General features: G+C 36.8%; 1 protein-coding gene across 1 annotated transcript in view; it reads left to right on the top strand.

Annotated features, from left to right (window-relative positions):
- The window catches only part of LOC107582807 (cytoplasmic FMR1-interacting protein 1 homolog), a 34,059-nt gene extending 22,592 nt beyond the window's left edge, over window positions 1-11,467 (top strand). The window contains exons 14-25 of the mRNA XM_016268828.1: window positions 261-427; window positions 517-664; window positions 1,919-2,072; window positions 3,500-3,656; window positions 3,760-3,856; window positions 3,978-4,054; window positions 4,179-4,287; window positions 4,382-4,501; window positions 4,967-5,170; window positions 9,349-9,492; window positions 9,951-10,041; window positions 11,316-11,467. Of these exons, the coding sequence (XP_016124314.1) occupies window positions 261-427; window positions 517-664; window positions 1,919-2,072; window positions 3,500-3,656; window positions 3,760-3,856; window positions 3,978-4,054; window positions 4,179-4,287; window positions 4,382-4,501; window positions 4,967-5,170; window positions 9,349-9,492; window positions 9,951-10,041; window positions 11,316-11,452 (1,605 nt within the window). The 3' untranslated portion in view covers window positions 11,453-11,467. The remainder of the gene's footprint in view (window positions 1-260; window positions 428-516; window positions 665-1,918; window positions 2,073-3,499; window positions 3,657-3,759; window positions 3,857-3,977; window positions 4,055-4,178; window positions 4,288-4,381; window positions 4,502-4,966; window positions 5,171-9,348; window positions 9,493-9,950; window positions 10,042-11,315) is intronic.
- Window positions 11,468-12,009: the final 542 nt, after the last annotated feature.

Below are 12,009 nucleotides of genomic sequence, written 5' to 3'. Positions count from 1 at the left end.
AAAAATTAAGTTTTGATATATTTACAGTAGGAAATTTACAAAATATCTTCATGGAACATGATCTTTACTTAATGTCCTAATGATTTTTGGCATAAAAGAAAAATCAATCATTTTGGCCCATACAATGTATTTTTGGCTATTGCTACAAATATACCCCAGCGACTTAAGACTGGTTTTGTGGTCCAGGGTCACATATCTGAAGTGTTTGTGTCCGTGTTCCAGTTCTCTGTCTGAATGTGCTTCTGTCTACTTGTGTTTAGGTCATCGCCATGATAAAGGGCCTGCAGGTGCTGATGGGCCGTATGGAGAGCGTGTTCAATCACGCCATCCGTCACACCATCTACGCAGCTCTGCAAGACTTTGCCCAGGTAACGCTCAGAGAACCGCTGCGTCAGGCCATCAAGAGGAAGAAGAACGTCATCCAGAGGTACAACAGAGCACCAAACCGGATGATATTTCTGTCTTCCAGCTCTAGTTGTTTTAAGTCTGTTTTGGCTGACTTTGACTTTGTTGCAGCGTCCTCCAGGCCATCCGTAAGACCATCTGTGATTGGGAGACTGGCAGAGAGCCACATAATGACCCAGCACTGCGGGGTGAGAAGGACCCTAAAGGGGGATTTGATATCAAAGTTCCTCGTCGTGCCGTAGGACCCTCCAGTACTCAAGTATGTGGCTCTTTAGTTCCCAATTTCTATACGATAAAGGATAGAAACATTCTACACAAATTTAGACAATGTAGCACTTACAGAGCATGTATGACAGTAACACACTTCAGAACTCAGTTACCTTCAAGAGTCTAGTTATGATTTGCATTCTGAATGCAATGGCATGTGAATTTTTTCATTTTTCATTTCCACCTTATACAACTCCTAACCTGAAACAACCTAACCAGCCATAATGCTATATGCTTTTTCTACCTTTTCCACGCACACACACACACGACTAAGCCCAGTGTCATTCAGAAGAGCTTGTAATCTTCCACTCGCTTCTGCCGCAGATGTTGCATGAAGCACGGTTGATCCGGTGTGGCATGGAAGGGTGTCGTATTGAATGTCAATAGCGCCTCGGGGATTTGAGCTGTAATCGGTTCTGCCTCACAACGTGATCTCAGTGCTTTGCTACTGGAATTTTTGAGAGAGATTCATACACGTGTCCTGATTCAACAGTCAGTTTAATTTGATGAAGTACGTGTTGAGGATTGTTCACATGCCACATTATTTTTAATCTTTTTGTTAATTTTGGACTCATCAATGTTTTTGTGTTAGTGTGGATTGATTTCAAGCTTTTCTGTCATTGGCTTGAGCTCTGTATGATTATGGTTGAATTTCACCACAAGAGGTTTCTGTCAAGAGGCTCACAGCTCTGAACTAGGGTTGCATTGAGACCTGAAATTTTGGCTTTGTGTACAATACCAGTTTCTGGTGCCTTAGAATTAGACTAATACCTCAGTGGGTAGTTTACTGTCATAGACCTCCTTGATCATACAGACAGAATTTGATCCATTCATGTCTCATGTTGAAGGGTTTTTCAAACAGGAACAAAAAGGAGTAAATATTTTTTATTTTAATAATTTTTTTTTTTGGTAGTTCATAAGTATTATGATTTTAATGAAATATGTTTAGTGTAAAAAAATCCCTGTCATAATTTGTTCAAGACAATTTGACCCAAACAATAACTGTGAACATAGCCTCTCAGTATTTAAATACAGTGCTACACAGAAACACATCCACTTCTCCAGGGAAGCTTTGATGCCTGTGTGCCCTCCATCAGCACGTTAATGCACTCAGACCAGAATGCAAAAGAGGTCCACCTGTGGCAAGATGACCGGAGCAGAATGCAGCTGTGAATGTCTGTCAAGGAGTGGCTAAACATGCATGTGCGAAGAGTAAAGGACTTACTCTTTCTGTTCCTCTGTGTAGCTGTATATGGTCAGGACAATGCTGGAGTCTCTGGTCGCTGATAAGAGCGGCTCAAAGAAGACCCTGCGCAGTAGCTTGGAGGGTCCGACCATCCTGGACATCGAGAAGTTCCATCGCGAATCATTCTTCTACACTCACCTGCTCAATTTCAGTGGTAAGGAACAGTCTAAATTGCCGTTCACTCCAATATAGACATTTTTTTTTAGAGCATTCAAACCTTTAAACTACAGTAAAAACCAATGTGCGATTACCGTGTTTTTATTGTCCAACTATACAGCTATACTTTTTTTTTTTTAACCAAACTTTTTCATACCATTATGCATTAGTTCCAATTATTGACCTTTTCTGTGTCCACAAAGGCCTAAAAAGGTATATAGACACTTAAGCTACATTTATAAATGTGTGAATGTCATTGCTTTAGCAAAAGGCTTTTATTTTAAAGATAGATAGCACAAATACGCTGTCAAGCCTGTAGTAAGCAGCAGAAGTATTTTACAATTTTTGTAAAATAAAGTTTGTTAGTTTGTATATTATAAAGCAATAGATTATATAAGATTGTGACCGTATTTTCTTGTCTGTTGTTGTATATCCAAGTGAAACAGGATCTCAAATTAGAAAAAATATAGGATGGCACTTGATTTTGTCCATCAGGAATTGATTAAATCTATAGGCTAATTATAGGTTTGTAAACATTCGGGATGCGCGCGCATCATGGTTGCAGAAAACCTGGGAGAGATAGCCTTTACGGCTAGAGAAGAATAAAAAAAAAGGTAAATTTAATTTTATATTTCAAAAATCTGACTTTATTCTCGCAATTCCGAGACTATATCTCACAATACTGATAAGGAAAAACAACTCGTCATTCTCTCTTTTCCCCTCGGCTCAGAATATATATCCCACACTTCTAGCTTTTTTCCCTTCAGAATTGATAAACTCACTATTTGAGTTAAATTGAGTTATAAAGTCAGAATTAGGAGATATAAACTTGCATTTGCTAGAAAGTCATAATTGTGAGATAAAATAAATACATGTTATGTAAAATGTTAATAGTAATAAGTTTAAATAATATTTCATGCTGTAACTGTAGGGCTAAGTTAATACAATACATCCCCTATGAACTGCATATGTGAATATTATGTAGACTTATTGTTTAAATCAAATCTATGCTTTAAAAGTAGAGTAATCATAGTAGTTTTCATCCATAGTCTGTCCGTTTAAACATCTGCGTTTAGCTTCAAATGGCGTCTTTGATGACAGTATTCTATAAAAATTATTTGCATTCCGATTCTGACATCCAAAGGCACAACAATACATTTTTTTCTCTTATTCCATGGATTTGACCCGTTTCCTTCCAATTGTTCCCAGTGTTTTTCTGCCACCACTATGCGCACGCAGCATAACTGTGACGTCTACTCCAAATTGGTCTATAGGGAATTTATGATCATGGACACGTTTTTTTTCCCCCATCAATTATTTGTAATTAACATGGCAGTGTTCCATTAAAAAATGGCCATTGTATTTGGTTGAATGCGGATGGTGTTAAGAATGTTTTGTGTCTTACAAATGCGTGATGTGTTGCAGAGACGCTGCAGCAGTGCTGTGATTTGTCCCAGCTCTGGTTCCGTGAGTTCTTTCTGGAGCTCACAATGGGTCGCCGCATTCAGTTCCCAATTGAGATGTCCGTGCCCTGGATTCTTACCGACCACATCCTGGAGGCTAAAGAGGCCTCTATGATGGAGTGAGAACCAAAAATTCAATTAATACATGAATTGCTGTACTATACATGTGCAAAAAAGAATGCTTTTATGAAATATGCTTCTAAGTATGTCTGATCTCGACAGGTATGTGTTATATTCATTGGATCTGTACAATGACAGCGCACACTACGCTCTCACAAAGTTTAAAAAGCAGTTCCTTTATGATGAGATTGAAGCTGAGGTAAAAGCCCTCTTGAAAATCCTTTGAAGCAGTTATTGCATTGCTAATTTAATTTCTTCTACTCAAGTTTCAATGTTCTTTTAAGTGATTGTGCGTCTGGATTTTTTTCTCTTTCTCCCAGGTGAACCTCTGCTTTGATCAGTTTGTCTACAAACTTGCTGATCAAATTTTTGCCTACTACAAGATTCTTGCTGGAAGGTAAGTCTGTCTGTTTAAATGCCTTATTTGGACAGAATTTGTTTTCAGGGTAAATATGTAACTTTTCTGTAGTAATGGAAGTTAATTTGGGGACCTAAAAAAGTGTTTTATTTTCTCTCTGTAGCCTCCTTCTAGATAAGAGACTAAGAGCTGAATGTAAGAATCAGGGTGCCAACATCTCATGGCCTTCCTCCAATCGTTACGAGACACTTCTCAAACAGAGACATGTCCAGGTAAGGACAGCCACTGTTCTGTTTACACAGTCATTACTGTTTATTAATGCTGTTTTCAAGTCCGCTCATCTTGTTTTGTCCTTTTCTCTTGCAGCTCCTTGGACGATCGATTGACTTGAACCGTCTGATCACCCAGCGAGTGTCTTCGGCACTGTACAAATCCCTAGAGCTCGCCATCAACCGCTTTGAGAGCGAGGACCTCACTTCCATCATGGTGCCTTATACTTTCAAATCTCTGTTTTTATGGAAATTTGCAGTTTTAAATTTCTTATAGAGACCCTGAATTTGCTCAGTTTGTTTTAGCTGTGAATTTGTTGGATATTTGCTCGTTCGGGATTTTTAATGAAAGAGAGGCCACCTCTCTAGCAGAATTGAAATTCAGTGCACTGGGAATAATTTAGCATAGGCTGCCAGAGAGTGAATCATTTTCAATGTTTGCTTCCTATATGTGTGTTTGTGTGCTAATATATCGACATTTGATTAGACGTCTGACTGTGACACATGCATTGCCAATGCATGAAATTGTTCCAAAACTCATCGGTTTTCATACAAACTGTTGTTGGAGGTCTATGTGTGCTACTAAATAGAAATGTGTTGTTGGTCAATGTTATTGTTGTGTCAGAAAGTGAGAGGGTATTTGTTTGTTCCAATTGATCATCTTTTGTCTGTCTTTGATCAGGAGTTGGAGGGTTTGTTGGATATTAACCGGATGACCCATAAGCTCCTTGGTAAGTATTTGACACTGGATAGTATCGACACCATGTTCCGTGAGGCAAACCACAACGTATCCGCACCCTATGGCAGAATCACTCTCCATGTCTTCTGGGAACTCAACTATGACTTCTTACCCAACTACTGTTACAATGGCTCCACGAACAGGTGGGTAGGGGTTGCCCCTTAAATTTTTAATTTAAAAGTTATTTATTTAGAAATGATAATAATAATGGTTATTTTTAAAGCCCTGATTGGACAAGGATGCGTTTTAGGACATCTGTAAAAAAAAATTCTGTAGTAAATTGACACATCTGTAAGTGATTGACGTGGCAATTTGTACAGGATCAAAATCACAGAGAATTAATTCTGGTAATTAACACCTTTAATATAATAATAATAATAAAAAAATTATAATATAATAATAAAATATTAAAACAATTATGCACATTCTACTAATCTTTAATGACAGGGTTGTGCAATAATATAATTTACAATGTCATAAATGGACAGCACTTTAACAGCTATATTAGTGTAGACATAACTTTCAGGTTTAAGCTGATGCAATATCTATTTATTCATCCATATTTCAGTTAAACAGATGTGATTGTCATTAAAAGTCAAATTGCATAGAAAATGTCTTTGATCACTTGTCAAAAAGTCAGATGCATGTGACTTTTAAAGGAAGATGGTGCATTGCTTTCATCTTTAATTTTTAGAGAATGGTTAATTAAGTTAATTCATTAGTTATTGATAGTCAGTCTATGCTTAAAGTCTATGATTATTTCAACCAGGAAAAGACTGTTATGTTTCAGATACACAGATTCTCCACATTTGAGAGACATTCTTGTACATAGATTTTTCTTTGCAGTTTTTGAGAAGTGTGTAGAAGTGGAGGCAAATCAGTTACCTTTTTATTTTTTCTCCTGTGAATTGAGTGTTTGTCTACCTTCTGCAGTTGGATAGATCACTCCTTTTTTTTTTTGTCTTTTTTTTTTTTTTACTGTCAAATTACACAAATACAATCTTTTTACTGAGCACAAGCTACAATCTGACCCATATATCAAATATGACTGTAAGTGAGAAAAACAAAGAGAGCTTTGTAAGGAACCATAGTGAGTTGAGAAATATTCCAAAGACTGAATTTTACAGTGTTTAAGATGGGCTGTATAGAACAGGCGTGAAGGTAGGCCATGAAAGAGGCTGAATGTGGCATGAAAAGGTGCCTAAAGTCATCTTTACACTGTCAGGTTAAGATGTGACAAAATGCTTCAACATTTTGTGACCTTTCAGGGAAGATAGACCTATTGATGACAAATTTATCATAAATGTACCCATTTAGTATCAAAGTGAACTAACACCATCAGGGTTCAGCTGTTGTCTCAATACAGCTCATAACTGGTAGGTGGATGCCATCTCTGGAGGTTACATCTCTTTTTCAGGTTCCAAAAACTGAGTCACACTATTGGCTTCAGCCCTGCATTCAAAAGGTCCCAGCTCGCCCCTGAGATGTTTTTTTTTTTTTTTTTGTTCTAATATCAGGCATGCATTATGCATGATCAAACACTGCTGCTTGATTATTCTTTATTTTATTTTATTTTTCTTTATTTATAAACATTTATGTTTAACATCATCTGCTTTATCTCTTCAAGAATTCTGCTGCTTTGACATTTCTGGATATTTATCTTTTGCTTAAAATGTGAATTAGTTTCTTCATAGTAGTTGCCATAGGTCCTTTTTTTTCTTCTTTGCCGTTCAAGCCTTTGGTTTGTTTGAAACCCATTAACTCAATCAATAAATCATCACATTGGACTTAATGCGGATGATTGGTGACCCTGTACGCTACACACACATGCTGTAATTATTTGGCAGTCAGTACCGTATGAAAGCTTGAAAACTAATCATTTTGATCTTCCAGAAGCACACTGTCAATAACGCTTAGAGAGGTCTGAGGAAAACAGGACGTTTATTCTCTCACCCTACACACTTTCCAGTCTTTTTCAAATCCTCACAGCTGCTAAAGATTTTCTTTAGTAGTATTTTCAGACAGTACTTGTCTGAATTTTACCATTGTTTACAGGTGAGCCACACCTTTTTTTCCATCAGAGAGACAGGTGTCTCTGGGAAAAATTAGATTGAGAGGTAAAGGAGCAAAAATCTTACCGTAAAAGATGAGATGAGTCACTTCATCATCATGAGTCACGATGATACACAGATCATCTCGCTGTTGCAGACAGAATCACCCTGAAGCATTCAGAGAGTCAATAATAATATTGTGAATTATTATTATTGCAATTTAAAGTAATGGTTTTCTATATTTATATACTTTAAAGTAATATTTATTCCTGTAATGCAAAGCTGAATTTTCAGCAGCCATTACTCCAGTCTTCAGTGGCACATGATCCTTCAGAAATTATTCTAATATGCTGATTTATCAATGTTGGAAACAGTTGTGATGCTTAAAATGCATTTATTTATTGTATTTTTGAACCTATGATACTTTTTTCAGGATTCTTTGATCAATAAAAAGTGAAAAAAGAACAGCATTTATTTAAAATAGAAATCTTTTGTAACAATATACACTACCAAATGTTCAAATGTCTGGGGTCAATAATTTTTTTTGTTTGAAATTAATACGTTTATTCAGCAAGGATATGTTAAATTGATAAAAAGTGATAGTCAAGACTTATATTGTAAGTAGGGATGCACCGATACCGGGCACGATACTGAGCTCCTGTACTCGTACTCGTTAAAATACGCTGATACCACACAGCATGTGTTAAGTGCCATATTCAGACAATGAAACACCAACAACAGACAGCAGAATGGAGTTAGAGATTAAGGATGTCTACGAAGTATATGTATGCAATGACTATAATGTTGAACATTCAGTATTGACTGTATAGCTTGTGTGTGCGAGCTGATAAACAAAGCCCGTTGAGTGGATTGAGCACGCGGCGGCGCACATGTGCGAGCTTGTCGAGTGAATATACCTTTCTCACAGACATCACTGGAAAGTTTGTAGTTCGGTCGGATACGTCAAAAACAAGTTCGTAAAACAATGCACAAGTTACTTAACGGTAGGGAGGGACAGAGAGAGAGCGCGCAATTCTGTAGTGTGATCTTTGATGTTCACTCAGCACACGCATCATTTGGATTAAAACTAAATCGTAAAATAGACCATTTATAGGGGCATTCACTATAAACATCATTTATTTTTAACCTTAGGCATACACTACTTTCTGGCGAAAGTGAATCTAGCAGCTTGTCTGAAATGCGCTAGGCTGTACTATTCTGCATCAGTACAAATATGTGCACGCGTTGCGCGTGTTTTGCTTGCTTGAGTGTTTCTGCATTATATGAGTGGCTTTGGAAGATAAATCGCAGCATGTTTCAGATGAAAAAAAGCGTGACTTCTATTTCTGAAAATATCAGAGTTAGGATATTTATAACGAGTGGTTCCCTGTATTATTACAGCAAATCGCGTGATTACAGTACTGAGCCGCTGCAATGGAGCAGCTCTAATGCTATTAAATTAAAGATGATGTACCATAGAGCAAAAAATGAACAGTGAAAGTAACAAAAACTTGTAAAATACATTTTAATGGCCATAATTAAGTGTGAAAATAACCAAAGGATATACAGTCAAACCAAAAATTATTCAGAGACCAGATATAATTTTTGATATTTTTTTACTAGTGGGTGCAGGACACATTTATGTAAAGTGAAGATAGCAAAATAAACTAAACTGTGACAAATTATACCCAAAATTTCTTCATACAGTGGACTACCAGTAAAACTGATACAAATTTGGGACCAAAAATGATTCAGACCGAGTCTGGGGGAAAAAAAATTAGTTCAGGTTTGCATGAACCTGGATGACAGCATGCCCAGGAGACTATATGCTGTCATTAAGGCTAAAGGTTACCTGACTAAGTATTGATAGTTGTGTAAATACTGTCATGCTAACAGCTGTCTACGTTTTGGTTGATTGTAATCCATTACATACCTTTCTATCAAAGTTATCTAACATTATCAAGCTGAATTTGTTCTGACACAGTTTAACTCTGAGTTCTTGTTATATTTTATTACCATTTTCTAAACTATAACCAATAAACTGTGATAATGTGAGAAATGTTGAAGGTGTCTGAATAAATTTTGGTTTGACTGTAAGACAGTACAGATTGTTTTCTTTGTAATGAACTAATGTAAGAGACTTTATTATTTACTTTCATTACATGTACACATGACTAAGTGACAAACAAATCAAACTCTGCCTCAACATGAAATCTTGAGTTTTGTTCCAGGCATTCCATAACTTGCTCTCTTTTCTTTTTCATGATGATTCAGGCCTTGAATTTGGCATACAGTAGCGTATACAGCCTCTACCGGAACTTCCTGGGACCTCCACATATTAAGGCTATTTGCAGACTTCTAGGATACCAGGGCATCGCTGTGGTGATGGAAGAGCTGTTAAAGGTCGTCAAAAGCCTGGTACGTGCATAAGCATGCAAATTGAAGTTTGGGTTTAGAGATCTGGGTGCTTTTGCAAGACCCTGGACAAAACCTTTTTTTTTTTAAATCATCGGCTCTCAAACATGTTAGAAGAAATGCATGGTGTATTTAATATTCATGTTCAGCCACATTCCTACTAGAACTTCTCAAATTGATGCCTTAATTCAAATAGTGGAGGAATGTGCTAGCAACACCAAAGTCATGGGTTTGGTTCCCTGGTATGCATGCACTAAAATGGTCTATTCCAAATTTCTGATTTCATGATGCATCAGATCATTTATAAGGATCTTAACTGAATCAGATCATTGTTGGAGCAATTTTTTTATACCACTAATCTAACTTTAAAGGATAAAGAATAAAAGATAAAGTTCTGGAAGTGTGGGCATTAGCAACATTTCTGCTGAAATTGTCATATTGTTTTTTTTTTTCTGGTGCAGCTTCAGGGCACCATTCTGCAGTATGTGAAGACCCTGATGGAAGTGATGCCCAAGATATGCCGTCTGCCTCGCCATGAGTACGGCTCGCCAGGTGAAAATTGCATTCTTTGGACACTCTTAATTAAGCAAGCCTTTTATTTTCTGACCCAAGAGAGACACTTTGACCCTGTGTTAAATATGAGCTCCCACTATCACCAAATAGAAGATAAGCACTTAATCATTAAGCTTTCAAAAATCCAACTGTGCTGCTGCTGGGCAGATTGGCTGTCTGCAGTGTGTCAATCACACAGTGGTGCTTTTAGTAGAGCTTATGCAGCAGACACTGGGTGTCTTAGACTTAATCAGACCCCTCTAGACATGAGAAGGTTTGGTAACTGCCTCTTTTTCCCTTTCCTTGTTTGTTATTTCTTTCTGGGGGACTATACTGAGAAGGTGCGCTCCACACTGAAATCATGACTTTGTCTGATTATGTGGGCTTCAGACAGCCTGGACAAAAAGAAATGAAAGGAAAAATTAAATGAATTGGGTGGAGGAGAGAGAAAGGCAGAGGGTAGAAAAACTGCTTGTAAGAGCATTACTTATTTTTGGATTCTTGGACGTAACAGGAATAACAAAAGAGAGTGCACTTGAGAACAGTCAGCAACTGTAGATTCCAACTGTTATTCAGAAATTTTAAAGACTCCGTATATAAGATATAACTACAAAATGTGTGTATACATGCATGAGGGTGTCTTGTTTTCCAATTCAAATCTAAAGACCCTTAATACAAAAAAATGAAGTGAGTTTATGCTTAAAGCAAGAATGAATGTCAGTGGGTTATGAAAACTTGTTTTCCCTTTAATTAAGTAGATTTTTCTGAGACCATTGGCAGATATTTGTCCTTGTTTGAATCATAAACTCTCTTGATTTAGATAAACTTCTCATCTTGTCATTTTGCTTCTCAAATTAATGTATCTTTATTTAAGAATCTAGACATTTGCACTGGAAAACAAGACAATTATTGAGGAAGATGACAACTTTTTTTGCAGTGTGATCAGAAGGATCAGAGTACATATTGATGTTCCCTTGAATTTATTCCTTAAATTTCTTTACCTGATCTTAAAGAGGTCTTAAAATCTTAAATTGACCTACATAAAACCTGCAGAAACCCTCCGCTGGTCAAGTCAAGGTTAGTTTTAGGACCTGGAACAATATTACTATCAAATAGTTAATTGTTAAGGGATGCTGATCCAGGAAAAGGATCTGTTCATGTGAATCACTGTGCACTGTGCATATAGAGGAATATTTATACATCAATATTTCCTAAAACAACCAAAATGAGGCTGTCATTACAGTGAAAGTATGATTTTTGTCTCCCGGATGCAGGTATTCTGGAGTTCTTCCACCACCAGTTGAAGGACATTGTGGAGTATGCTGAGCTGAAGACCGTGTGCTTCCAGAGCCTGAGGGAAGTTGGAAATGCTTTGCTCTTCTGCCTTCTGAGTGAACAGAGCTTGGTATGACCACTGAGCATTCACACTATACTGCAGAAAGTTGTTCTCACTGCATCACTAAACCTTAGCTACTGTTGCCACCTGCTATAATCTTTTCTTTAAAGAAGAAATTCCAGCTCATGTAACAATATCCAATCTTTTTATTATCACTTTCAGTACTTAAACTAAGCAGAGGGTAAATGCCATCACCAAACAGATCATCTTCAGTAGATTAATAATGCGGTTTTGAAATATTTTTCTTAGAGTGAAGAATGTGCTAGTGAGTTAAGGTTTTACTAATTAACTTGGCACCTTTCATATTCTCTTTTTTGTGCTGTGACAAGTGACACACAAGATGCATAACTACACTAAAGTCTTCAATCATGAATTAATCTATTCGTGTTTAAACTTTTTATGAATTATTCACGACTCCATGACAGGACAGAGATATATATATATGTATATATATATGTATATGTATATATGTATATATATATGTGTGTATATATATATATATGTATATACAGTGGGTACGGAAAGTATTCAGACCCCCTTAAATTTTTCACTCTTTGTTATATTGCAGCCAT

This window comes from Sinocyclocheilus grahami, unplaced genomic scaffold, assembly GCF_001515645.1.
Source record: "Sinocyclocheilus grahami isolate Dianchi unplaced genomic scaffold, SAMN03320097.WGS_v1.1 scaffold47.1, whole genome shotgun sequence".
NCBI lineage: Eukaryota > Metazoa > Chordata > Actinopteri > Cypriniformes > Cyprinidae > Sinocyclocheilus > Sinocyclocheilus grahami.
The sequence above is the reverse complement of the archived record's forward strand: the minus strand, read 5'-3'. Positions and strand labels throughout refer to the sequence as shown.